Raw genomic sequence first — 24,618 nt, 5'->3', positions numbered from 1 at the left:
ACCCATTAAGACAATAACTTTACTAAACCAACTCAAGTTTATAAAATAATATACTGTACATGCTTTTGAGTTTTCAAAAAGTTTGTATCAGGCCAAATGATAACACCAGAAAAAGATATGGAAGCAAAAAAAAAAAAGATGTTCCCAAGCCACATCTATATTCTATTGCTTCATAGGGTTCTACTTGGTGCAGAGCTCACTGGTATGAAAAAATAAGGAAATGGTTGTTATTTCCCTATTTTTTGAAAGTACCAGATGTAAAGCTAAATTTGTTTCTGTCCTTAGGCAAAACAAGCATACCAAGGTTAAAGCTGGATAATGTAGTGTTACAGTAGAAAATGAGTTTACTAAAGAAAAAAAAAATCAGCAAGTTCAGAGTTTGCAGATTTTTTTAAAAAATTTTTTGTGGTGGTCTTGATTTTTAATTAGTGAAATAAATAAGTAAATACTATATCACCAACAGAGAAAAAAATGACATTATTATACAGTGAGTAAAAGAGAAGGTTATAGTTCATGTTATAGTGAATTAAACTAAATGTGACAAAAGGAAAAAGTAATTGACAGAAAAACCCATGTAACTATAGAGAGCAATATAAAGTTAAGTCAGTGCTTAAGTTTATTGTTGAAACTGTATGTACTGACATATTGCGTCATCTTCTCATTTTTAGAATACAAAGATTTTTCAAAAAACTGATAATCTCATATCCTAGATCTGTTCCTTAAAATGAGGAGAGTAAGTTTCTTTCCAATTATATAAAATTATCCTCTTTGCTGTGCCCCAGGCTTGATAGAGCCAAAGCCCTTCGTTAGATGACAAATTCCACATTTTAGAAATATAGTTCAATATCCCATTGAGAGCCTTAACCATAATATTTTTCCCCAGATGTTATTGACGTGTGTGTGTGGTGTGTGTGTGTGTGTGTGTGTGTGTGTAGTAATTTGAAACCAAACCAAAACTATAGCTGGATAAGACCAAATCATTTATCCACATTTATTCTCCAAAATGGGCTATTCTAATTCTTTATTCCAAAATTCAGATATATAACTAATCCTAACTTTCATTTACCTTCTGATTCTTTCTAATTGAATTGTTGGTTTCTGTTCAAGTGGTACATCTTTTAAGGAACCTAAAGTTGCAGGTACCTCAGAGGTTGCTAAAGCATCTGCGCCATGTTATTTAATTAGTACATGTTCTTTAAAACAGGCATTAGAAATCAACTTATTTAAAGAATTGATCCCTTGTTTAGTCCAAGCATTCTAATAAAACAACTTGCCCACTATTTTCAAATTTGGATTATTCTACATGTGAATACAGTTTATCACGTGATTCAGGATCAAAATGTAGCCATTTACCTATTAAACCAAATATGTCTGCTGCTTTCAAGACAGAAAATGAAGATCATGGGTAGTATATCTAGGCCCTAAAACATGCCAATATTTCAAATGTGTTACTCATTTGTTCTCCAAATGGGCCCAAATAGAATTATCATAAAAAGTCTCATTCCAAAAACAATATAGAAGTTAAAATAAAAGCCCAGCAATACAGTTGAAAATCTGGTGAGTTAAAGCCACCATCATCATAAGGTAGCCTCAATTTGACAAAGATATTCTAGGGGCTTTAGTGTGCCATTAAAAAATTCTCATTAACTTATCTCTGTAAAATATCTAATAGGAATTAGCATTGGAATCCCTCTTATATACATTAATCTTGATCTAATGTTCATTTTGATAACATTAATCTTGCCCCAAAGACTTAACAGGAGGTTTAACCATTGAATTATATCTATTGAAATTGCATTTATACATTTAGACTTATTTAATTCAATACTGTGATATATTTTGAGAAAGATGTTAATCCAAATATTTTACAGAGTCTGTATAAATTGTAAATCCTAATCTCTTGCAGCAATCTGTGGAGATAACAGATCCCAAAGGCAACAGATTAGACTTGTTCCAGTTAATGTTATAACCAGAGTATAAACCATATTGCTGGATGACTTCAATAGGCTTTGGTAATGACATTGCATAATTATCAAGGGTAGCCATAATATCATCAATATATAAGAACACCAGAGAACAGATAGAAATGACATCAATACTAAAGCAATTAATAGTTCAGCTATTCCTTTTTCTCCCAGAATAATAGTGAAGATAGACAATAGAATAATGAGTGTGTTTTTTTTTAAACTCAGCACTAGCTGGTGTGGGTCTTCCGGGCTGTGTGGCCGTGTTCTGGAAGTTTTGTTTCCTAACGTTTCGCCAGCATCTGTGCTCCTGCTCTCTGAAGATGCCGGTCACAGATGCTGGCGAAACGTTAGGAAACAAAACTTCCAGAACACGGCCACACAGCCCGGAAGACTCACACCAGCCATTGTATTCCGGCCGTGAAAGCCTTCGACAATACATCAGCACTAGCTCTTTGTAGAGAAGTTATACAATAGGAAAGAAAATACTTTGATTCATATCTTACATCCATCTTACTGCTTTTGTCTATAAACAAATTAATAGCCACAAAGTATTGAAGTATAGTTGTTTGTATTGAAGAAGAATGCACATTAAATATATATTAAAGTTATTAGCTGCTTCTGTCATAAAATTATGCTCAAAGTGGCTAATGATATACAGTCACACAAGAAATATAATTGCATTTTTAAAAAATCATATTAATAAATATAATATAAATTATTGTTTCTCCTTAGAGTAATAACTTCACTAACTTCACTAATACTACACTTCTGCGGAAATTCCAAAGATCATCAATATACTAGATGTCATACTGGAAGTCACCAACAGTTAGGAAACCATTACTCAATCATAATATGGCTTTGATTGGTGGATAGTTGGGACTAATGGCTAGCCCAGTGTTTCTTAACCTTGGCAACTTTAAGACCTGTGGATTTCCACTCCCAGAATTCTGGGAGTGGAAGTCCACATGTCTTAAGTTGTGAAGGTTGAGAAACACCTGGCTGGACTAATAAGTATTGCCATCTGTCAAAATTCCCTATGGGCTTTTCTGCTTGTTTGCCTAGGCGAGCCCAAAGTAGAAATGAAGTTTTGATGGTGGTACAGTTTCATGCATGCAAGCCATTGTCCCTGCATACCTAAATCCAGAGCCCTTTCAGATCTTGTTCTGGGCTATTCTTGGACAAGCTGGCTAGTAGTTTATGCAGATGGCCTAGGAATAAGTTCTGAAATCAATCTTGTCAAGCTTCACAGCAGAGCTTGGCAGTAAATCTCAGCTCTCCAGATATTTAACCCCTAATTCAGATATAGATTTATCCTCAGACACAACTTCATTCGATTAGACTCTGTATTCCAGGCAAAACTGTAATCATGTGTACACTTATGGTTTCTTCTCTGAAATGCAAAGAAGTGAGCAATTTTACATACTTCTGTGTTCCAGAGTTTACATTCTGGGCTTTATCCTTTTGCCTTCCTAGGTTAACTGACAGTTTGATGGCCTTTGGTGACTTAGGCATGTCTATGTTATGGTTCTCTCTAGCCTGGCAACTGTTGGCTTCCACCTTGCCAGATTCAGCCCTTAACAGATTCTCTGTGCGTAAAGCTGAAGCCCTATCAGAATTCTTCTGGCTTTTTTTTGGATGAGCCAGCTGCCAGCTTGTCCAGGCAGATTAGAAGCTGATTCCAGCAGTAATTCTGCTTTGGGTGTATGAGCCTCACAATTTTTGTTTACCTCCCCCAATTTTTTGCAACCCAAAAAGGGTCATGATCCACAGTTTGAGAACCCCTGGGCTGCAACTCAGTAGTATAGTATAGCCTGCAATTCCAAAATTATTTTCGCTTGTTTAATAATGTGTACGTTTTCTCCTAATCAAAACACACACATTGGAACAGTTAACATCACAAATATGTTTCTGATGAACCATTCCAGCTAAAAATCCAGCAACCTGGTCTTACCCTTTTGAAATTTCTGATGCAGTTCTGGGTGAGAATTGTAGCAGATTTCTAGAATCAGTACTGAAGTAATTTGAACTTTTCATTGCATGAGATGAGAGTGGGCAAGGCCAAAGTATGTCCTATTCAATTAGAATGTCAAATTCAGGCGCTCCCACCTATATTAGCAGGCCAGATTATTTATGGATGAAGTCTTTTTTACAAAGAGAAAATCCCCATTCCATGGGCAAAATGTCTGCCTTGATACCATTCATATTTTGTTTGCAACAAGGGGAGAGAGTAATTGAGCTTGTGTAATATGGAAAGTAGGATTGGGGAGACCTAGATTCAGGTCCAATGTCAGCCCTGGAAGTTCACTGGGTGCCATTGGCCCAGTCACTTTTTCTCAGTCCAACCTAACTCATAGGGTTGTTTTGGGGGGGGGGAAATGGGAGGGGGGAGCATTATGTACACTGCCTTGAGCTCCTGGAGGAAAGGCAGGATATAATTTAACAAATCATTTAGTAAACATTACATCTTTCTTCTCTTCCATTGAGGGGTTCTGGTTCCGTCCTTTTCCTTTGAAAAGGATTTATGAGCCATAAGCAGTGCAGAATCAAACTGGCCATCATTTCAGCATGGGGATGAACAGGATTGGCTAATGCTAATTTTGCCCATGCCTGCTCTCTCTCCTCAAGAGGAAAGGATGAAATGCAAGCAAAAGTGAATGACTTCGAAGAAAAGGGCAGGGCTTTATTGAGGCTCTGCAGGCTGGTCAAGTTAGTCTGAGTTTGAGAATCTGAACCTAACAGGATCTGATCCTTGATCTGAACTAAATTCACCAGTGACCTGACTCAGTTGTTTTCCTTCTCCCCTAAACATTGAAGGATATTTCAGAAAAGTTACACACACTCAGCTCATCAGGTCATCAGTGAAGAAAAGTGTTTAAAAAGTAAAGCAAATGAGAAGGGACTCTGGAGGTGGGGTTGCATCAAAGCCTTGGGAAGATTATTCACCCTGGCATATAATATAGGCTAGAACAGCAAAATCAGTGGCATCAGGCAGGATAAAATGATCCTGGTTTGAAAGATAAGCCTTGTAATAGGAGGAGCCACTTCAGTTGATGTTCAGATTGACAGAAGTTCTGCAGATTATATGCTACCCCTGAACTGGTCTTGTCCTGAATTGGTGCAGCTGGAAATGGAGTGCAGGGTCTCATATTATAAGTTGCTTGGCCTTCAGATGTTTACAAATGTTTAAGGTCTCTTGGACACAAAGTGAGTGGGATTCTAAAAATAAAGCCCTTTCCAGATAACTTGGATGAAAGCTTAAAACAAGATATACCTATCTTCTAAATGGCTTTGTGAATCATAGCCATAATTTAACCATAGTTTGTTATATATAATGATAATCTAATTCACATATAACATTAAATCATAATCAGTGAGCTCATACATCATACTAAGACAAAAATAAATGAATTACATTATGATTTAGCACCATGTACAAACCAGAACATGTTTTTTCATGCTATGGAACATCAGCAAGGGGTGAATAATATTTCAAACCAAAATTATGTCTTTGCAATGCCCAACTCCAGTTGTTCTTGATGTGGCTCTTTACAGAGAGGGACAGGGTATTTTGCTTCTTGTTGGTCATATAATTGGTTTAGGGTTTGTGAGTCTAATTCATATTTACATATATTTTAACGGTTTTAATAACGACAGCTAAGATAAAATATAGTATATTCTGATTTTTTTCATATATTTGGTTAATCTGCATAACTAAATATAGAATATCTAAGATATTAACCATAAATGTTTATTAAGAAGAATCTAACTACATATTAGATTTGTGAAATTAGCTTTTATTGCACTGCATCAGATATCTAAAAGAGATGTGATGATAATGTTGATGTTAATTGCCTTTACAAAAATAACCCCCAGGGCAGACTGTAACAATCTTTGAACAAATCAGTTTGGTGGAAATGTTTCTGGCTTGCCCTGTAGCCCATTCTCAGGAAGACATTATGTGGAAGGCAGTTAGCTTTCCTGGAAAACCTCACCTGACTGGAGGATTACTGTCTACCCTAGAAAAACTGCTGTGAAGGGAAGCTTGATCTTCTTCAGCTCAAGGTTGACAATGGATTCTTCTGCATAGAAGTCCTAGGCAAGTTGTTAATGCACTGGCACTATAGGCACTGGCACAAATGATATACAAAGTATTGAGGGGAGCAATTAAAATCAGGTGAAAAAACCACCTTAATTAAAAAACAAACTCTGCCTTGTTTTCAGAATACAATGTATTCTGTGCCAGTCAAGATTTAAGCATAGAACTGTCCTGAAAGAGATACACATAGAGAAATCATGGCATTATGATACTTTTTTTTTTACAGTGCTGGGCAGCTTTTGATGTAATGGTCAAAAACAAAAAAATTATAGTACAAGGCAATGAATAACATGGAACCAATTTCCAGTTACTCTGTGTGTGTGTGTGTGTGTGTGTAAAATAAATAAAAACTTTTGGATGCCTTTGTACTGAAAGGTTTCTTCTCTCCTCCCTTTTTTTATTTTAAGAAATGATGTGCGAAGTGATGCCTACGATAAACGAGGACACCCCAATGAGTCAAAGGGGGTCCCAGAGCAGTGGATCGGACTCAGATTCTCATTTTGAACAGCTGATGGTGAATATGCTGGATGAAAGAGATCGTCTTCTAGATACTCTCCGAGAGACACAAGAAAGTTTATCTCTGGCACAGCAACGACTTCAAGATGTAATCTACGATAGAGATTCTCTCCAACGACAACTCAATTCTGCACTGCCCCAGGTATGTATATTCATTCTCTGTAATCTTAACTTATAAACATTATTTCCTCTTCCTTTAATCTTATACTCACACACACACACAGACAGAAAGATTCCTTAACAATTAGATGTACCGTATCATAAATATCTAGTTCTGTTTGCAAAAGATGAGGCTGCTTTAATGATTCAAAGAGAAATGCCTCATTCACGCTAATGTATGTTGTGAAGCAACTATGATTTGCACCACCCAACTGAATACTCTTATTCACTTTAGTAAAAAGGAAAACCATGCAATTATACCTTTTTGCATACATAAAAATAGCTTTGTATTTTAAATGAATTGTTATGGCCTGATGGATGAGATTAAGCTACAGTTTGCATTTTTCCTGACTTCCAGGATTATTGGATTCACTTAAAAATCAAACTGCACGCCCCCCTTTTTTTTGTTGTTTACTAAGATATTTCAGTAATACTCTATCAGGTTTCATTGAGTTATACAAAATAAGTTTATTTTATTTATTTATTTTTTTGCCAAATTTTTCAACCGCCCATCTCCCCCCAATGGGGAAACTCTGGGCGATTCACAACAAACATTAAAAACATAAAAAGTTCCAGAAAGATCCTTCTTTACTATTTTTAGTTTTGCTAACCACTTAAGTACTCCTCAAAGTAGGGAGATGGTGTATAAATCCATCCAATAAATAAATATGCATTTGCAAGGTACAGGAAGGCAAAGCAAAAAGTTTAATGTTTGACTGGCACCAGAAGGGGCACATTATCAGCACAATTATCAGGGAAGTACCAGAAGTAGCAAGAGCCATTCTGTCATGATTTACAAACTATAGTGTATGTGAGCAGTCTGATCCATGTTTTGCAATCAACAAGATGATGGCTCAGGTTCCATATCATGTATAACCTGTGAAGTCCTTAGTGCTCTCTGAGCTTGGTTGTTTGCTTGCAGATGTTTCTTTACCCAACTAGGTAACATCATCAGTACAAGTGAGTGTGGGGCTTGCTCCCTGTTTATATACAGTAATTTGCCCTGCCAGTGTTGGTGGAGGTGTTGTTTCTTATTTAGGGTATTGTTTTCTGCTTGATTGTTTGCCCAGTGTTAATCCCTGTTTATCTGGATGTTGTCTGCTGGAGTGGATGTGTTCTGGTCTTTTCATTTCCTTCTTAGCTTTTTTATTGTCTCTTCTGAATGGTGTGTAAGTGTGGTTTATCTCTATGTGTCTACTGATGGCTGATTTGTCTGAATGCCAAGCTTCCATGAATTCCCTAGCGTTTTTGGATTTAGCTTGGTCTAGGATGCTCACAGTTTCCCAGTTGAAACTATGGTTGAGTCTGTCCATGTGTTGTGAGATTAAGGAGTTTTCATCGTGTGTTCTGACTGCTACTTGGTGTTCATGGATGCACTCTGCTAGTCTTCTGCCTGTCTGTCCTACATAGTGTTAGTACAGTCCTTACATTGTATGTTGTAGATGACTCCTGTTTTTTCTTCTTGGGCTACTGGGTCTTTTGGTTTACTTAAGATGTTTTGGAGGGCTTTAGTTGGTTTGTGTGCTATGGCAATGCTGTGTGGTTGTAATAGTTTGTTGTTTTTTCTGAACTGTTTCTGATGTATGGTAGTGTTATTCTTTTCATCGCTTGTGTTGGCTGTATTATAGTGGGTTGAGTGGTCAGGCACTTTTTGATAAAGTTGTGTGGGTATCCATTTTGTTGGAAGATGTTGTATAGGCAGTCTGTTTCCTTTTTCTGGTGTTCTGGGTTGCTACAGTGTGTTTGTACTCGCCTGAATAATGTTCTTACACAGCTCCTCTTGTGGGAGGTTGGGTTGTTACTTTGGTAGTGGAGCACTTGGTTACTGTGGGTTGTTTTTCGATAGATTTGCATTTCTAATTTGCCATCGTTTCCTCTGCTGATGAGGATATCCAGGAAAGGTAGTATGTTGTTTTCTTCTTCAATTCAGATAAATCAGCCATCAGTAGACACATAGAGATAAACCACATTTACACACCATTCAAAAGAGATAATAAAAAAGCTAAGAAGGAAACAAAAAGACCAGAACACATCCTCTCCAGCAGCCAACATCCAGATAAGCAGGAATTAACACCAGGCAAACAATCAAGCAGAAAACAATACCCTAACCAAAGAACTACCAAGGAGAAAACCACACCCCCTCTGCTACTGTATATAAACAGGGAGCAAACTCCACGCTCACTCGCACTGGTGATGTTACCTAGTCAGGTAATGAGACGTCTGCAAGCAAAGAACCAAGCTCAGAGAGTACCAAGGACTTCATAGCAAAACCCTGAGATACAGATATTCTTTTCTATTGGAACCATGTATAACCTGACTGAACTGAATTTTTGTTTATTATTGCAAATGGAACACCTGCATTATGACCACATGAGAAAGCTGCAGGGAAGGCATGATACACAACTCTCTTCTTCACCAACTTACAGCTGCCTCCCAGAAACAATTGCCTGTGACAACTGTTCATTTTGCCTATTGTAGGACTGGTCCTGTATGTGATGGCCCTGTTCTCATGTGCACTTTACCACAGTCATGCCTTAGCAGTGCCAGTCCTTTTCTTGGCTCCACAGTGTCATCCTGATATTATCCCCACACTGTCAGAAACAGCTTTAATTTGTCACTAGATGTGCTAGTTTTAAAATGGTATTTTACTCCTTAAACCAACACTAATCCATGCCAGCTTCAAGGAATGTAAAGTCTACAGTGCTTTGTCATCCATTTGCTTGGCAGCAAGTCCCCCTGATCAGTTGTGGGTGTGATCAGTGGGGTGTCTGGGGAGTGGTAGGAGATATGGGCAAACCCTCTGCTCTGGTCAGTAGCCAGCCTCTGAGGCAGCCATCCCACTCCCAGCATTTGCCCTTTCCAGTAATACTTTGTTTTCTGAATTCCTTTCATGCTTGTCGTTCTCCCATAACTTCTTTCAAGGTTTCCAGCAAGGGAGCTGGAGCAGAGCGGAGCACCACTATTTTATTTGGAGAAGGAGAGGGGGCATTCTGCACTAACTGTAATTCCATTAACAGTATTCTGTTACCTGTAGATGCAGCAGCCTGCTTTTACTTATTACAGTATCCAGAAAATAATTAGGGATGTTGAACTGGATTTTTGCTGCTTATTTGCCAGTCTACCTATATTTGTCAGTTTCAATCTCCCCCCCACTTTTCCCCCCTCTGTGCCAGAGGACACAAAGTTTGATAAGTCATAATTAAAATAGTGATATAATAATACATGGAAGCAGAGATATTTCAATAAATTCCTTTTGAACCCAAACAGTCATGGTATTTGTAAAGAGTATATATAATTTTTGCAGAGGAAGAATGATTTGAAAATGTGATGATAAATGTTATAGCACTGTAAAATAGTCTCATCTTTTCTTTATAGCCTTTGTCATTCAATTTCACCTTACTTAAAAACAGAAGCAGGTTTCTTGGCATGTGCAGATTAGAATCTTCCTTGTGCTCTATTCAGCAGCCTTTAAAAGCCATAACAAAATAATAAGACAAGTGTTTCTGGTAAATTTGAAGGTGATTCCGTGATGTTCAATAGTATTTTCCCCTTGAGGGTAAAAAAAAAAATCCTATTAATCTGATCCTACATTTTGAAAAGTAAAAGCAGCCTTTCACTTATAAATAGTTGGTTTGAAGGAAAAATAAGTTAAGAGGATGTGAAGAAAGCTAGAGAAAATTGCTTTGTCCTGTCAGTGAGATACTGTTAGATGCCCAATGAAGGAAATTATACAGGATGGAATATTTTGGGTAAAGACTGGGAAACTGGAAGAGAGATACAGCATAGCTCTAGGTTCTATTATCTTTAATGAGTTTGCACAAGGTTTTCTGTCCTCTCTCTCCAACTATTTTATGTATTTATTTAAAACAAGAAAAAGCATCAAGAAGGGAATATATTGCACATAGGAAATAATATAATTTCATGTTCATATGACACTGCAGGATTCAAGTGTCTTATGTATGTAATCTCAGTAGCTCCTCAATAGCTCCGTAGTTCTGTAGAAAAGCTACCAGCATCTAGATAATACTAGTTGTAGCCCTTATTTTGCTCTGTTTATTGACCACCTGCCATGTGTATCCCACCATATAGGCCTCTACCTTTTAGGATCAAAATTCTGCCCTAGGACAGTGTTGTACTTATAGTTGTGGATTTTATCTGAATTTGAAATTAAACCAGCCTAATTTGTACCTTACACCCTAATTGCAAATTGGAATGTAGTTTACCTTCTTATATATTTCTTTTTGATTATAAAAAGTGCATATTCTGTGCTGTTAGTGGCTCAGAGGCAGGAAAATTTCCTGCTCCTGATGTAGAAGATCATAGATGGCATAGATCTTCTACTCCTGATATAGAAGATCATCGATGGTAAGCCTTGGCCCTTGATGTCTTGTATTTTTGTCTCACAGTGAATGTTGCATTGTTGTCCTGCCGTTGTTGTTGTGGAAGTGCAGCTGTTAACATGACTGCTCAGACCTTGAGAGATTTAGTTGTGGCTTTGGTAGTTGCTATGAGAGAAATTATAGAGCTGTTTTCAAGTGATTGCTTTAAACTGGCATGTTGTCCTCCTAAATGTTAGCTGGTGCTTTGAGAGAATACTTTAGGTTCAGTCATTTTGGGGGGCAAGGGGGGTGCCTTTGAGTCAGCATTGATTACTGGCGACTGCCTGGACAGGTCCCTGCAGTTTTCTTGGCAAAAATTTTCAGAAGTGGTTTGTCACTGCCTCCTTCCTAGGGCTGAGAGAGGGTGACTGGCCCAGGTCACTCAGTTGGCTTCATGCCTAAGGCAGGACTAGAATTCATAGTCTCCTGGTTTCTAGCCTGATGCCTTAACTACTATGCCAAACTGCCTCCCTACTTAGGTTCAGTCATAGAGTCACCTAACAGTAGAGCCAGAGCTCTGATAACACTCTTGGGTCAGAGAGGCCCTATAAACAATGAAGTGGAGCTATTATTGAAGACTAAATAAGAATTCTAAAGCAGGTAGCCTTGATGATGCAGCAGATCCTCCTGTCTGGAGTACTGTAACATGCTATATATGAGGCTGCCCTGCTACAGCTGGTACAAAGTATAGTAGCCCAGGCAATGATGAGTGTTTCTTGTTACACTCAGGTGATCCCACTGCTTCAGGAACTACACTGGTTGCCAGTTGGCTTCTGGATGCAATTCAAGGCACTGGCTGAGGGTCTACATGGCTCCAGATCTGGTTATCTGGTTTTTCTCTTCTCATTTGCCCATCCAACCAGATCAAACAGGGTCAATTCCATCCAGGTCCAGTCTGTTTGAGAATGCCATGTGACAGGACCTAGGAAGTGGACATTTTCAATTGCTCCTGTGCTTTGGAACTCTTTCCCTCAGGTCTCTCTTGTGTTTCAGAAGAGCAGTTAATACCTTGCTTTTCCATCTAGAATGAAAAAAGCATTCAAGAAAGTTGGGATGCATTGGTAGAAACCTGACTTGGTATGTTTTTCTTTGTCCCTTATGATGTTGTTGGGGTTCTAAATTATTCTTTTGGGTGTTTCTGAGGGCTTTTAATGCTGTTTTTATTGTTAGCCACTCAGAGTTTTCAGGAATGGATGACATGCAGATATTGCAAGTAAATAAATAAGGTATATGAATCAGCACCAAGATGGAACTGAGTATAGGATTTAGCACCAGAGGCCTTTACCAAAGAAGAGAGAAATAAATAATAATTATTAAAGCTGAAATAGAGACCTGTCATCCTCCAAGTGTTGCTGAATTATAAGAACTAGCAACCAGCTGGGCCAGAGATAATAGGGATTGTAGTACAGCAGCACTGAGAAGGACATAGGCTCCTCACTTCTGGAATAAAGGATAAAAATGATAACTAACTAACCTCCCTAAACGTGTCCATGTAGTTTTCCTGGCAGTAATACTGAAATGGTTTGGAAGCTATTGGTAAAGGTCTGATAACAGATAACTGGAGAAACCAAAACTTTCACTTACAACCATTGGCAGAATTTCTCAGTGGAAGTACAGTAAACAGTGTGATGTTCTGGCAATTTATAGGAATTAGTAGGAAGAAAGTACGAGGCAAACTGGGTGGAAAACAACATTGTTATCCTAAAGGAGTGACCTGACACAGCAATGAGCAGTAATAAGTAGGAGGTTAGCAAAACAAGGTGAGATCAAGTAGCAGCTGTATTCAGCTTTTCCCAGAAAGATTGTTATTGAGTACATTCACATGCTTGTTAACCAGCAGCTGAAGCAAACTATAGAATCAGATTTACAGTCCTATCAAAAGTTATTCAAATAGACACATTTATACACAGGAGTTCATATTATAATGGATTAAGCAAACACTTGGATTAAGCAAACTTTAACTGAGGTGGAAATACAGGTCTTGACCATACAGCTTGATTTCTAGTTTATTACAAAATCTTATTTATATAATGTGTGAAATAGTAGTTATACTTTTGATAGAATAGCTGTTTCAGTATAAAAAGCTGCTTTAAGAAATTGTATAATGGCTTTTATTGGAATCACAGTGAAGCATGGATAATGGTTCTTGCCTTATGCAGAGACTTAGTTCTGGTGCATATATATTCGGAACATGAAGTAATGATTTTTTAAAAGTATGAAATGAAATGTATGTTACTATCTACCATATACTGGTAGTCCTTGCTTAGCGACCACTCGTTCAGTGACTGAAGTTACAACACTGAACAGTCTTACAGCTGGTCCTCATAATTGCAGCTATCGCAGCATCCCCACAGTCACGTGATTGTGATTTGGGCACTTGGCAACCATCACACATTTATAAGGGTTGCAGCGTCCCACGGTCATATGATTGCCAATTGCAACCTTCACTGGCAGCTTCCGACAAGGAAAGTCAATGGGGAAGCCAGCAGGAAGTCATAAGTTGTGGTCACATGTAATTGCGCTTAACAACTGTGTAGGATTCGCTTAACAACTGCAAATGGAACTGCTGTTGTAAGTTGGTGCAGTCACGTGATTTTTTTGCTTTATGGCTACCTTGCTTAGTGAGAGAGTTCCCGGTCCCAAGTACAGTCATTAACTGAGGGCTACCTGTATATTGTATGTACATACACCAGCAAGATTTTTTAAGCTGCTGAATTAGTCTTGACTGAGCTTTGAACAATTCTTGGAATAACACAAAACCAGGAAAACAGGCTGTATAAAATATTTAGTGAAAAGAAATCTACTCACCACACTGTAAAGTTTTAAATTGGAATTTGTAAATTTCCTTGGGGGCTCTGAGAAGCAGTTCCCCCATCTATAATTCCAGTATAGAAAACTATTAGTTTAAAGTTGCTGTGCACTGGTGAAAAAAAAGGCATTATTGCATATTTTCAGAGAGAGATTTATTTATCCAAACGTATTGGAAATAACTTGTAGCTGTTCTAGGGATAAATTATAAATTCTCTTCAAGTACTCCTGTTATTTAGGGGCCAGTATAGTAAATGGGAAAGAAAGAGAGTGAGTGGAAAAGATGGTGGATGTAGAAAAACTGCCAGCATAGTTGGGGTTGCACTGCTCTATAGAGCGGACATAATGGAAACAATTATATATTTTTGCAGATGATACTAAAATGTTACTAATTTTTTATGTTTAATCTGACTGACTGATACATTAGCAGATTTATATACCTTTTGTGTGAGCCCCCTAAATTGATTTTTCCTCCGACCTTGATACTTTCCCATCTGGTGCATCCACCAATGGACCAGTAAGAAATTAAATTATCACAGTTTTAGCACTGTGGCTATCAAATGGACTAGAGAGGAAAAGAAGTATTGTCAAGTTCACCTGTTCTTGCTTTTTGTTTTTAGTTTTTTAAAAAAGACATATCTGCCATTTCACTGTTTCATCGTTGTACTTTAAAAAAAAAAGCCCAGGATTTCATTGTTCCACTGGTGAACTTGTTAAAAACAAGTAGCCTTGGAGGGCAGCACGAGTCAGAAAGCGCTAGTTTTGACATGTAGCAGGAAAAGATGGGCAGAGGTTAGTTTGCTGGGAGTAGGTAAATAATAACATTTGCATTCCTGCCTGTGAGAAATTGCACTGGGGCAAACTGACTGTGTGGTTCAGCCCTAAGATTGCTAAATGCACACATCACAGTGTGTTGTCTGACTGAGGTGTTAAGTGAGAGACAAGGCACTGCTATTCTATAGTTGTGCTTTTGAACCCTGTTTTGAGTTTCTAGAAGCATCTTGTATGCCATCGTCACAATCAGGATGTCGGACTAGTTCTGCTCCAGTAAAACTCTTTTCCCTTGTTCTAATTCATGGCATAATGTGTCACCTCACAAGTCCATTAAGTAGCTACAAGATGGGGAAGGCACACACAGCAACAACAGCTGCAGTTTCTTGCAGTAACTAATTCTGCTGAAGGTTTTGCTGAAAATCTGTACTTTGGTATTCATCTGGAAGAAACACGTTTTCCTTTTTGGAAGAAAAAGACTTGGCAGATTTTGGAGATGGCATACAAATGAACTAGGGAGGGAAATTTAATGGCGTTGCTCAGGACACCTAGGACATGCAAGTTGATCAATATCAAATTTTAATCAGGGTACATTAAAAACATTCACAGTAGGCTTATATTTTCTTTCTGGCTATTGAGCATTTTCGTGATTCAATGAAGTGACATGCAGTCTAGAAGGAAATTGCTAGGGTTCCTTTTTAAAAAATAATATCAAAGGTGCATATTCAGTAACTAGCATATTTTCTCTATGCTTGTACTTTTCTGAATCAACAACAATGTTGTAAAGGGCTTATTTAGTTATACCCATGTGTATTGTTTGAGAGCTCCTTGGTCTCACAATAATCTAGTGCTGCTTCTTCCCATCACTTTGGTTGCTCCACTGCCAGGCTCAAATATCCCTGTGCAGCGAAGTCTGTTCAAGCTCCTCCCACTCTCAAAGAGCTGGTAGCACTTCAGAGTGAAGTGCTGGCTGGCAGACATTTGTTGGCTTTACTTCCTGTGACTCTTTCTGAGTCCATCCATGGAAAAGATGGCAGGCAGATGGAAGGCAGACTATCACTTTAAGCACTCTGACCACTTGTTCCCCCCCCCCAATCAAAATTAAGTTAAAATATTGCAGCAGCAGGGAAAGGTGTCTGCGCGCACTGGGGTACCTATGATTTGGAAGACTCCAACTGCACTACTTAGATAGTAATGCTCCATCTTCAAAAAGGTGAGCATGCTGGATGCAACTTGGATTCCAGCCTCATTGTACAGGACACCTCTTAAATGAGTAGAAACAATCGATCCCTTGTGGTGGTGGAAGAGGGAAATTGGGGAGGAGCCAAGGGATTTAGGAAAGACAGCGGTTTTATCATTGCCAAGTTGCTTTTTTGCTTTTGTTATAAGATAATACTTTTAGCATATTAAGTCCATGGAGAATAAAAATCTTATTTATATAATTGAAACTGTATTTTGTATGTTTCGAATGTTCAATTAATATTAATCTACAAATAGAGAACTCACTATAATATAATAATTACATTGACCATGACTCTTCCACTCTCTTACCAGACTGTTTGACATTTTTCCATGGAGTCTAACAAACCCTCCAGGGCAGTGTTTCTTAAAGTGTGCTCCAACGATCCCTGCGGTCCCCCAAGACCTTCTCAGGGGTTCACAAAATAAAAATTATTTGCCAGATATTGAAGATACTTCAATTTAAAACAGTGTCACCCTTTTCAGTATTATTTTTTATTTGTTAAAATGTAGAGTTTTTTTCATCAAATATATATTTATGTTAATATCTAATGGGTTTAATACTGTTGTTTTTATATGATTCAATAAATAATATTCTATGAATGCACCAATTTTAATTTGTAATATGGTAAATGTAGTTAAATATACAAAGGTTCTTTTGGGATCCTCCGTAATTTTTAAAAGTGGGAAGAGGTCCTGAGAGCAAAAAGTTTAAAAAACGCTGCTCTAGAATACCATTTTAATCAGGCTAGTTTAGTTTTATTTTTACACTGTTCATAGGCCGTGATAACAGTGTTAATATGCAATATTTAAAATTATTAACAGAATCTTCTCTTACCTTGTATTATAATGGGCAAATGAAGTTTAACCAAGATTAGTTTTTATTATTATGTTCACAGAACTTGGTTTTCAACTCTCAGACAATTTATCTTATCTTCTGCTTGTGTTTTGATCCATGCTCACAGTTTATCAGGAGGATTCAATTAAAGCAGCATGAGGCTTACATAATGCTGAAGTATGTTTCTGCTTACTTCACACTTTCTGCTATTTATTTGGTAACAGATAATCCATCTTTGTAGGGTCTGACTCATTTTCCTGACAAGTACTGGTACATAAATATTTTAAAAAAGAAGATACAGAAATCCTCAGGTTCTCTTATCACATAGACTTAGATAGGCCTCATAGGGGACATGGATAAATGTTCCTTCCAAAAGTAGTATTAGCATGTTATTAAAACTTAATATGGTGGAGTACAAATAAATGGAAAGTAAGTATTTTGGACAAAATGTAAATGCTGATATTTAAATGCAGTAAACCTTAATATCATTTTGTTATTTTCTGCAGGGCGTAAGCCAGAATATTCATTTGCTGATGTTGCTGACAGAACCACGCTTCTGGTTGGCCAGCAGATGAGAAGTATCCTAAAGCCCAATTGTTCCTCTTAGGTCCTCTTGTCAGCAGATGCAGCTCATAAGTCCAGTCAGTTTCAAAAGAGTTTTAATTACTATGTCTATAAACCAAGAGCTTGGTTTGTTCTTTTTGGAACAGATTGGAGTAAGAATCCTGGTTTGTTCCAGAGTTTCTGGTTTATAGGGCACATATAATACGACTGATGAAGATGTTATAGTTTGCCACATCCACTGTGTGCTGTTTTAAACAAGGGTTTTACTGTGCAGTCACAATGATTCATTTATGTCTATGTATACATGCAGGTAGCCCTCTCATGTTTTATCACCTCTACTCTCATATTTTCTTCATATTTATTTCATATAATAAGGGGAAAAAAACCCCTTATTAATGCAATTTTTTTATCAGTAGTACAAAATCCATCTGGAAGTATTATATATCACACTGAACTGAAGTGTCCTATAGCCAGACCTTAATTCTAGTTTGCTTAAAGCTGTCTTCAAGGTAAAAAAAGAAGTAAGGTCAAAAAAGAAATAAGGAGGTACCATATAATTATGTCATTTATATTAAATTCTGGAATCAAGTTGGGTGGTAAGATTGAAAAAGAAACATGTTTTTAAATTGGTTTAACACCAATCCTTTGTACTATAGAAGCTAATTATTGCAAATACTTCTTGCAACACACAGATAGAAACAGATGCTCATTGCGGCCCTCACAACATGGTAGATGTTCATTGTTTTCTCTCTGGAAAGAGCTGTGTATGGAGTTTTCAAAGAGAAAAAAAGCTTTGAGGTCATTTAATTTCTTCTGATACTAGACAAAACCTTCTGTGTGTGATCTCCTGTGAGTTTTATGACAGAATGAGTTACTTTTCGGAATATAAAAGAATGTTTCGGTGAGTGCGAAACAGAAATATCTGTTTGGTATACGTTGTTCATGAACTAGTGTGTGCTGGTCTCCAATTTTAAATCAGCTTCATAAACTTCATTGTCAATTACTTTTAACTTGAACCAGACACACTAATAGGCAGATCAACTATTTGATGGTTCACTATCTCAAAGCTTTTAAAACACCTGACATAAACTTAGATAAAAATAAATTCAGACTGGTCAGTGGCAGGGTGTTCATTGCTACTTCAGTATTTTGCTTCTGAGAAAAGAGGGGAAGGGGGAAAAACAAGAGATGAAATACAGATGTCTGGTACAGAGTAACTAAAGGAAATGCTATTTAAATAGTAAGAAAAGGAACTGAGATAAATTATTCTTACCATTTTTCTCTGGCAAAAATGAAAGGCAAACTTTAAAAGTTGTATCTTTCAGGCTGTCTTGTTACAAACTCCAAAACTTCTTGGAATGAGAATTTTCTGTGAGAAGGCTAATATTTATTTGGTAATAAGCCTTAGATTTTTTAAATTGAGTTGGGCTTATCTTTATGTAGTTGTGCACTGGAAAACTTCTTTCTGCTACAGCCTGGGACTTCTTAAATTTTATTTCAAAATTAATTCAGTAGATTAGGTAACAAGTAATATGCAGGACATGAGCGTTGGTACCAGCCCAAGATATTTTACTATCTGAAGGAGAGTTGAAAGGAGACTGAAATGATGCTGAGCACTATAATCTAAATACTTTAAAATGGCTTGATGTAACAAAAAATACACCAGCTTCTATCTTCATCTAATACTCACCCCTCCCTTCCTCATGCTGCCAGAAAGAGCTTGTTTCACTGTGAAGTATGGCAGACCCTGCCTTGCCAATTTCAGTGGCAGAATCATAAAATATCTTGGAAAGTATCTTGGGGATCATCTACTCCTGCTTAATGAGGGACTGCACTGTGTAATACCACAGTAACATCTTGAAGGCAGTAGAACTTCTACTTATATTTCTGCATAGAATGATAGGGTTAGTAGTGTACTAGGCTAACACCCTGCTCAGTGCAGGAATCCTCATATCATCCTGGAGAAATAGCTGTGCAATATTATGAGCACCCATAACTTCAGGAGACAGACTTTTCCAGTGCTTAATAGCTCTTACAGTCAGGGAATTCCTCCTTATTTTAAGTTTGGATCTCCCTTTGGAAAGCTTCTATCCATTGGTTCTTGTCTTACCTCAGGTGCTATAGAGAATAAATCCATATCCTCTGCCCTGTGACATCTTTTCATGTATTTGAAGACCGGTATCATATATCCCCTTAGCTTTTGCTTCTTTAGGCTAAACAAATCAAGTTCATTTAACTGCTCTTCATAGAATTTAACCTCCAAACCCCTTATCATCTTTGTTACTCTTCTCTGCACTCTTTCAAGTTACTCAGTGTCCTTTTCATATTGTGGTGATCAGAACTGGACAAAGTATTCCAAGTGTGGGGCATACATTCAATCAATCAATCTACCATCCTACTCATCCTTTTATGGACATAGTTCAGCTTGGCAGTGTGCCTCCCAGAACTGTCACCATTATCCAGAAGTAATTTGGAACTGCTTTTCTTAATGCAACCTGAGATTGAATTAGCTTTTTTAGCAGCTATGTCTTGCTTACAGCAATTATTGGAACTTGCTGATGAAATTTAGTTGTGTAAAGATAATTAAGGATGAAACTTGATTATGTAAATGGAAATAAATTGTTTATAATAAGGCACTAATACCAAAATACAAACATATACATTTTAAGTTAGTGATATAAGTTTTTATATAACTTTATAATTCGAGATTGGTTCAGACCATCTTCCCCAATAGCCCCATGTCGTAGGATAGGAAATGCTAAGTTAATGAACACAATGAAATCAAGAAAATTTCTCATTAGTAGATTTTACCCCTTGAAACTGATCAAAATTGGATTTGTGGGCTCCTTAATTTGCAGCCCTCTTAATTCACATTGATTAAATCCTTGAATTCCAATGGACTGGGACATAAGTTTGTATGAGCACATGCACTTTCTAGTAGGTCTTGACTGCTGGAAACTACACATACTATGTAATGGAATGTGAGAATGACCTTGGAAGACGGGGCAGGGATGCTGCCTGGGGAATGATCAGATAAAAGGGGGAGGAGCCTGCAACTTAGTAACGGGCAGAGAAAGAAACTTAGAAACTTAGGAAGTAACTGATCAGGCAGTAAAAAGGGACAGTGGTAGATTTATACAGTGGTACCTCGGGTTACGAACTTAATTCGTTCTGTGACTCTGGTCGCAGCCCGAATTGGTCGCAACCCGAAGCAAATTTCCCCATAAGGTTCAATGTAATTACCGTTAATCTGTTCTGGTGTGGAGGACAGGGAGGCGGCTATTGCTTGGAGGGAGAGTCCCCCTCCCTACGACCACATGTCAGGGGCGGAAAATGGCCATGGACCATGTGTCAGGGGTGGAAAAATGGCCGCGGACCATGTCACGGGAGGGAAAATTGCCACGTATCCTGTTCGTATCCCGAGGCGGAGTTCGCAAACCGAGGCAAAATTTTGCGGCCGGAGTTGGTCGTAACCCGAAAAGTTCGTTAACAGAAGCGTTCATAACCCGAGGTTCCACTGTACTTTTATACTTGCAACATTCTGTTAACATAGCCTCACAATAAAATAGAATTAGTTCATCTTCTCATGTTTCCTATCTGGTCTAGTTGGGAGGCTGACATACTAGTCAGCCTCCCAAGTTTGCCATTGCCTTCTTCCTAGAGCTAAGAGAATAACTGGCCCAAAGTCACTCAGTTGGCTTCCATACCAAGGCAGGACTAGAAGTCAGGTTTCTCTGCTTCTGTCTAGCACTTTAATCACAAGACCAAGCTTGCGATTGGGGCATGCTACAGTGATCCTTTTTTAAAAAGAAACAGAATAAGGTGAATACAGTCAGCAAGCTATACGCCAGGAGTCGGTAGTGGAAATGTATTGGGTGAGTAGAACATAAGAATTTTGTAGCTGAAAAGCAGGGGGGTTTCGGGTTTGGCTATATTGCACTGATCACTGCTTGATATTTAGCCATCTTATTGAAAAATATGCAGTTAGTCTAAAGGTGCCCTGTGTGTTTGTGTGTTTTAGCTTGTTAGTGATTGATCTAATCCCCTATAAAAGTTTATGAAGGAAACTAATGAATATCTTGACAAATAAATGGTCCACCCTTCTAATACAAAGATCATAAGGGAAAATCTCATTAAAGATCAGATATACTTGGCAACAGCATCTCAAGAAAGTGATCTCCATGTAGACAAGGTGAAACAATTTTTTTTCCCAGCATCCGAATTATTCAATCCCTCCCTTCCCCTTAGTTAATGCTCCTACAGATCTAGCATTCTATCCTCCCATTTTAGCAAAGAGATTTTCAACTTCTTTCCTGTACATGGATAATTTAATAATCCTTTCATGGATGCCTGTTAAGTGGAGAAGAGTCTTATTGCTGTTAGATGCCCATTGCAAAAACTAATTTTTCACTATTGATGATCAAAGATCACAGATTTTGCATACAGAACTAAGTTATAAGTGGAATTTGGTAGCAATCAAATAAAAAAAATGAAGCAATATTCACCAGCCACACCAGCCACAATATTCACTTCTTAGGATTGTTTTCCAATCCTTGTTACATTGGAACATTTGTATTAATTATTGAACTGAAAATGCCATGAGAAATGCTGCTGCAATTAATGATTCTTTTTTTTAAAAAAATATTTTTTTATTTTTACAACAAACAGAAAACATACAAGAACAAACAAAAACATAAAAAGGCATAAAAAAAGCATCTTCCATTTTATACCGTGTGTCAACCAGTTACCAACTCGTTGGTGCCCCTTTCATAATCTTAAATTCTCATATCATCTATTCAAAATATACTTGTATACTTATCAATTAACAATTATTAATCATTCATAGCTAATCTATAGAATCATTTATTACAATTGAAATTTTAACTTTCAATAGGATTAGTAATACATTTTCATCTATCGATTATATGTGTATATATATAATAATTAATATCAAATTTCTATTATAAAATTTCCTAATCCATTACATTACTATATTTTCTCAGTGTCATATAAAATTACTTATCTTCTTACTCTAATTTCAAATCTCAATTTAACTCATCTCTGCACATTCCATAATTTTCAATAACTTCCTCCTGCATAAGTACTTTTTAATTTTTCCAATTCTTAAAAGTTACAGTTCTAACCAGTATCAGTTACAATATCAGTTACAGTTCTAACCGGGTTACAGTTCTAACCAGATTCTTCACTACATGTTTCAACAAAAATGTCTCTAGTTTAAAATCTATATGTTACTATATTCAACCATGTATAAATTTTAGTCTAATCTCTTGAAACATTTACCATCAAATAGAATTTTTAACTATATATCTCGGATTTATACTTTATTCCAGCGCTTGCATAATTTTGAGTTCACCCTTTTCATTCAATATCCCAAAATATCTAGCTGTTTATTCCTTTTTCTATATTATTGGATAAAAGAAAGCAATAATAAATGTCCTTTCAAACATTCTGCTTTTTGAAGCTTCTGTCAGTTCCATCATTGTTGTATTCCCCTCGTTTTTTCTTTAAACATCTGAAGTAGTTTCTTTCAATATTGTTTTACTTCTTCTTTTTGTGCATTCTCTTAGTACGATTTTCCATTATAATCTTGTATAATCTTTTTCTCACCCTCAGTACCAAGAACAAGTCTGTCCCTCTTCATTTATCAGTTGATTAACCCTTTTAATTCTCAGTTTATAGGCCTCACAATAATTCTGTTTAATGTTTCTGATTTCTTGTAGTATTTCTTCCTTTTCCATTGATCCTGTTTTATGTTTAATTAAGTCCATTTTAGCTTTAGTATCTTTTTTTCTTTTTTTTTTTTGCGGGAATTTCTGCAGCTCTTCTTCCAGTTTTTTATAGTCATCCTCAATAGTTTAAAGATCTTTTTCTGCATTGTGTTTCTCGTATAGTTTATTATCTTGATAAACCTTCATTGAGTCAAAGGATTCTTTATCTTTGTTCTTGCCAAAAATAAGAAAAAAAAAAAGCAAGAGGAGAAAAAAAAAAAGAAGAGGAGGGAAAAGACTAAGTCTCTTTAAAAAAAATCCAACTGAGGGGGGAATGGAGAGCAAAGCAGAGCTTCTAGCAGAAAGAAGAGCTACTGCCACTAATCAGGGCTCTTGTGACTAGCTCAAACTTTCCATCTTGATATTTTCAAAATCGCTTTCAACTCCACTTTCTTGTTTATAGTTACGGATGGCACCTGTATAAACATGCACATCCCACTATCTTTTTAGAAAGCACAGGGTCCTTGAGCATGCGTCACAATAGAAGAAAAAAAGCACCATGTCGAGCCTCTAGATGGCAGTGCAACTTTCTTTCATTTACTTTCTCTTAACTCCACTTTCCCCATTTCAAAATCAAAAAGTATAAATTTCTTATAACAATAAAAAAATCTTAGTAAAAAAAAAGGCTTAAGATAAAAAGTTATTAAGTATTAAAAAGAAAAAGCCAATCCAGTTAAAAATATATTTTTTTAAGAGAAAAACATCTTGCCAATTCCACTAAAAAGGGAAAGTTGAGAAGAAAAAAAAATTCCCCCCCTTTTTTTATAAGGCTCAATCTCGCCGCTTAATCCACTTTTCTTCACTTTTAAAAATCTCTTTAAGTTACTTAAGGTGTTCTCTAAGAATAGTTGAATAGTAAAAGTCCATCTCACCCAGTTGACACCCCTCTCTTCCTTCTTCCTTTGGAGCTGTCCCGGCTTTCGCAGCCATTTTGGCTGGCTCTCCTCCGCCGGCTTCAAGAGCTTCTCCCGGGATCAATCTGGGACTTGCGGCGTCCCTGAGATCCGCGGGATGCGCCCTTTGCGATCGCCATCTCTACGAGACGGCTTAGGTCCATCGGGACCGTCCGGGGGAGGAGATATCGGCTGCGATCCTGGGAGCCCAGGATCGCCCGCCGTATCGCCGCGACGCCAGCTCCGCCCTCCGCAATTAATGATTCTTTTGGTTGAAGATGGCTGTGATATCCCTTCAGCTTCCGAACATTTCTACACAAGCTATGAGATTAGATGTATGATGTGCAAATCTATATACTTTAACTCTGTGGCCCACTTTAGGCTGCTCAGTGCAGATTTCTTTGGTCGGTTATGACCATAGTAGTAGCGTGCCAAATATAATATTATGTTAAGAAGCTGGGAAAAAAGAAAAAAGAAAAAAAAAAGCTGGAGCTTGCTTTACCATTTAGCCTGTAGATAAAATCGACTCTCTGGTTTATTATCTATTAATTTTGGTTGATAATTTCAACTATAACTAAAAAAAATTGTCAGGCAAACTT

General features: G+C 37.3%; 1 protein-coding gene across 1 annotated transcript in view; it reads left to right on the top strand.

Annotated features, from left to right (window-relative positions):
* The first annotated feature begins 6,472 nt into the window (after positions 1–6,472).
* The window catches only part of PPFIA2 (PPFI scaffold protein A2), a 207,179-nt gene continuing 189,033 nt past the window's right edge, over positions 6,473–24,618 (top strand). The window contains exon 1 of the mRNA XM_088141851.1: positions 6,473–6,721. Within this exon, the coding sequence (XP_087997977.1) occupies positions 6,473–6,721 (249 nt within the window). The remainder of the gene's footprint in view (positions 6,722–24,618) is intronic.

Source organism: Python bivittatus, unplaced genomic scaffold (genome assembly GCF_059951505.1).
Source record: "Python bivittatus isolate LINGU-HERP-01145 unplaced genomic scaffold, Pbiv_v1 ctg000330_np1212, whole genome shotgun sequence".
NCBI lineage: Eukaryota > Metazoa > Chordata > Lepidosauria > Squamata > Pythonidae > Python > Python bivittatus.
The sequence above is the reverse complement of the archived record's forward strand: the minus strand, read 5'-3'. Positions and strand labels throughout refer to the sequence as shown.